General features: G+C 43.5%; 1 protein-coding gene across 1 annotated transcript; it reads left to right on the top strand.

Annotated features, from left to right (window-relative positions):
• The first annotated feature begins 64 nt into the window (after positions 1-64).
• LOC102767147 (olfactory receptor 7D4) lies at positions 65-1,016 on the top strand. The gene has a single exon (XM_006753854.1). The coding sequence runs from the start codon at positions 65-67 to the stop codon at positions 989-991; it is 927 nt and encodes a 308-aa protein (XP_006753917.1). The 3' UTR covers positions 992-1,016.
• The last annotated feature ends 3,155 nt before the right edge of the window (positions 1,017-4,171 follow it).

Raw genomic sequence — 4,171 nt, 5'->3', positions numbered from 1 at the left:
TTCCTGCTTTTTTACTGTCTTAACATAATTCTTGCCTCTCTTTAGGCAATTCCCATAAATGTAAATGGAAGCAGGAAATCAAACAGCTACTTCAAAATTCATTCTCCTGGGACTTTCAGAAGATGTGAACCTGCAGCCCCTCCTCTTTGGGTTGTTCCTTTACATGTACCTAGTCTGTGTTATAGGAAACCTGCTCATCATCCTGGCTATCAGCTCTGACTCCCACCTGCATACGCCCATGTACTTCTTCCTCTCCAACCTGTCCTTCACCGACATCTGTTTCACGACCACCACCGTCCCGAAAATGCTGGTGAACATCCACACGCAGAGCAAAGACATCATGTATGAAGGCTGCCTCACCCAAATGTATTTCTTCATGCTTTTTGCTGGGCTAGATGATTTGCTACTCACAGTGATGGCCTATGACCGGTTTGTGGCCATCTGCCACCCCTTGCACTACACGGTCATCATGAACCCTCGCCTTTGTAATATCCTGCTTCTGCTTTCTTGGTTAATCTGCCTGACCTATTCTTTGTTGCAAAGTCTGATGGTATTAAGGGTATCCTTTTGCAAAGAGACGGAAATCCCTCACTTTTTCTGTGAACTTGCTCAGATCCTCAAGCTTGCCTGCTCTGACACCCTTGCCAACAACATCCTACAATATTTTGTAACTAGCCTGCTGGGTGTTATTCCCCTGACTGGGATTCTTTTTTCTTATTCTAGAATTGTCTCCTCCATAATGGGCATTTCATCTATTAGGGGTAAGTATAAAGTCTTTTCCACCTGTGGGTCTCACCTCTCAGTTGTCTCCTTGTTTTATGGTGCCGGCCTTGGGGTCTATCTCACATCTGGAACAAACCAACCCTCCAGAAAGGGTTCAGTAGCCTCAGTGATGTACACGGTGGTCACCCCCATGCTGAACCCCTTCATCTACAGTCTGAGGAACAGGGACATAAAAGAGGCTCTGAGAAGACTTTTCAGCAGAGCATAATCTTGGTGAGCTCATGCAAGTTAAGGACAACAGAGATCCCAAGTGCTGATAATTAGTATTCCTAAATATGTAGTTTGAAGACATAGAGAAGAAATATTACCATGACATACTAGAAGATATTCCTGACCAAAGACAAACTTGAAGTAGCACACCCAAAGGCTCACCATCTACCAAAGAAAAAGAATGGCCATTTGCAACAGCATGGATGGAACTGGACAGCATTATGCTAAGTGAAATAAGCCAGTCAATGAAAGAAAAATACCACACAATCTCACTCATTTTGGATAATTAAGACCATTATAAACTGATAAGCAAAAATAGATACAGAGGCAGAGCAACATCGAACAGACTGTCAAACTACAGCGGGAAAGCTGGGGAGGGTTGGGGGCGGGGTAAGAGATCAACCAAAGGACTTGTATACATGGATACAAGCATAACCAATGGACACAAGACACTGGGGGGCATGGGAGGCTAGGGGAGGGTCAAGGAGAGAAAAAAAAAGGAGACATATATAATACTCTTTATAATACTTTAAGCAATAAATAAAAAAAAAAGAATGGCCAACCAATTACTACACCTCTTGTGGAAATAAACTATTTCAAGAACACAGACTCCTGTCCTGATTAGTGTGGCTTGGTTGATGGGAGCGTTGTCCCATGCACCAAAAGGTGGAGGGTTCAATTCCCAGCCAGGACACATACTCAGTTTGTAGGTTCAATCCCCACTCTGGGGCAACTAATTGATCTCCCCCCCCCCCCAAATCAATAAAAAAAATAAAAAGAATGCAGATTCCTGCAAGCATCAAAGGAGGAGAAAGCAAGTCAAGGAATGCAGCAGGGGAGAAGAATGACAACAAATGTCTACACATTATTAACTCATCTTTACCCCTCTGTTATGTTCTAGCTAAAACAAATCACCATACCCACTGGGCCATGTTTTCCTTGGTCTGGAACAGTTATCTGAACTATCTCATACTGACCTTTGTGACCCCATAAAATTTTACTTAGTGTATCTTGCCTGTGGTGGCCACTGACCTAAACTGAGGACTTTAATAAGAAACTTCTTTGTAGTGTCTACTGTAAAAGAGAAAATTCTGATTTTTCTTGATCCATGAGCCAGCAAATCTGAAATACAGAGTCCAAAGCAATTCACTTTCTGCCTTCCTTGCCTGGATCATGCTTCACCAAATCTGCTCATGCCTGGCATCCTCTCACAAGTTAGGCTTCAAATCACAACTGTCCACTCTCACACAGACAATAGGGTTGTGGAGGCCTGGGTGGGGGTCAATGGGAGCAAAAAAGGGAATATATGTAGTACTTTCAACAATATTTAAAAACAACACAAAAAAACTATCCACTCTTCAGAGGCCTACTCTGGTCACCATCCTCCTACTCATTCCAGTTTTCATAGCACTTATATATTGAGGGGCAGCATAGCATAGTGACTAAGAGGGCTCTGGGCTCAAATATTTTCATCATTCACTAACAAGTGGTATAATCTTGCTCAAGTTACTTCTTTCTGCCTCCATACCCTCACCCATAATAACAGGGATGACAATACATTTCCTAGAGTTGTGGCAGGAATTAAATGTTACACATAAGGGAGCTCAGAACAGTGTCTGACACAAGCACTCAGTAATTGTTAGCCATCATAAGATCCATGAAGACCACCAAGGAGATCTATGTTGACCACACAAAGGTGCAGAGATTATAAACAGCCAGGCAGGGACTCTTCTCAGCCTTAAATTCTATTAACTATAGCTTGCTTTTTTTTTACACACAGTGCATGAGAGGGATCCAGTATCAGCAGAACAGAGTTAGAAAAACTGGCTGGAGTTTATCAGGCCATGGGTTTAGATGGGATTGACTGAATACATCTCCAGAACTCTGACTTAAAGCACCAAGAAAGCCACAAAGGCAAGCCTCAATCCTAAGAGCACCACATGCTGGTCAGAGACTGGACCTAGAGACTAAGGATTAGACCAGGAAATGGCCCCAGACAAGGACTCCCTACAACAGGGAACTGGGAAAACAAAGATCTTTTACACTGGTTCAGTTCCATTGGGAGAATCTCTTAAACTGAGCAAAAAATTAAAAACTTTAAAAAATATCTGTCTTGATGCCTGTAGAACCCTCTTGGTGGTCACTGGATTTAGATTCCAATGTTTGAATCCTCACTTTACCATTTATTAGGACACTGACTATCTCTAAGCAGCCTCAGGTCCATCTTCCCTCCCTCCCTCCCTCCCTCCCTCCCTTTATTCTCATCCAAGGATATTTTCTCCATTTTTCTTCTTTTGAGAAAGAGCAGAGGGAGAGAGACAGAGAGAGACATCAATGTGAGAGACACATTGATTAGTTGCGTCCCGCCTCCCACCACCTCCCGATTAGCTGGGGATCAAACCTGCAACTGAGGTACCTGCCCTTAACTGGAATTGAACTAGGACACTTCAGTCCACAGGCTGATGCTCTACCCACTGCGCCAAACCAGCTAGGATGCAGCCTCAGGTTCCTTATGTGTTAATAGTTGTTGGGGTGATTGCAGAAAATTAGTATTAAGTGTCTAATATATAAAATCTCAAAAAGTAGTGAACATCGTATTTATGAACACAGCATTTATTTGTGATCCCATCTTATGCCAAAAAGAGGCAGACCTATTGGCAGGATGCTTACACTTTATTCAGTGCAAGGTCTTACTACCAGCCATTCTACCAAGCACCTGGTCCTGGTGCCTTGGGCAGGTTAGATGAAGCCAAGAGCATAGGACCATACTAATGAGCCTAGAGCACTATCTGATTTGTCCTCCGTCTTTCAATTAGTTCCTGGTAGGGAGTATTATTCTATCACTGTTTTTCAATTTGGGTATTGTTAACATTTGGGGCCAGATAATTCTTTAGGGGGTGGGAGGGTTTGTCCTATTCATAGTAGAAAATTTAGCAGCATCCAAGGCCTTATACACTAGACACCAGTGGCTTCCTCCACCCTCACGCCCCAGTCTTAACACTTAAAAATGTCTCCAGCCCTAACTGGTTTGGCTCAATGGATAGAGCGTCGGCCTGCGGACTGAAGGGTCCCAGGTTCGATTCCGGTCAAGGGCATGTACCTTGGTTGCGGGCACATCCCCAGTAGGGGGTGTGCAGGAGGCAGCTGATTGATGTTTCTCTCTCATCGATGTTTCTAA

This window comes from Myotis davidii, unplaced genomic scaffold, assembly GCF_000327345.1.
Source record: "Myotis davidii unplaced genomic scaffold, ASM32734v1 scaffold972, whole genome shotgun sequence".
NCBI classification, from domain to species: Eukaryota; Metazoa; Chordata; class Mammalia; order Chiroptera; family Vespertilionidae; genus Myotis; species Myotis davidii.
The sequence above is the reverse complement of the archived record's forward strand: the minus strand, read 5'-3'. Positions and strand labels throughout refer to the sequence as shown.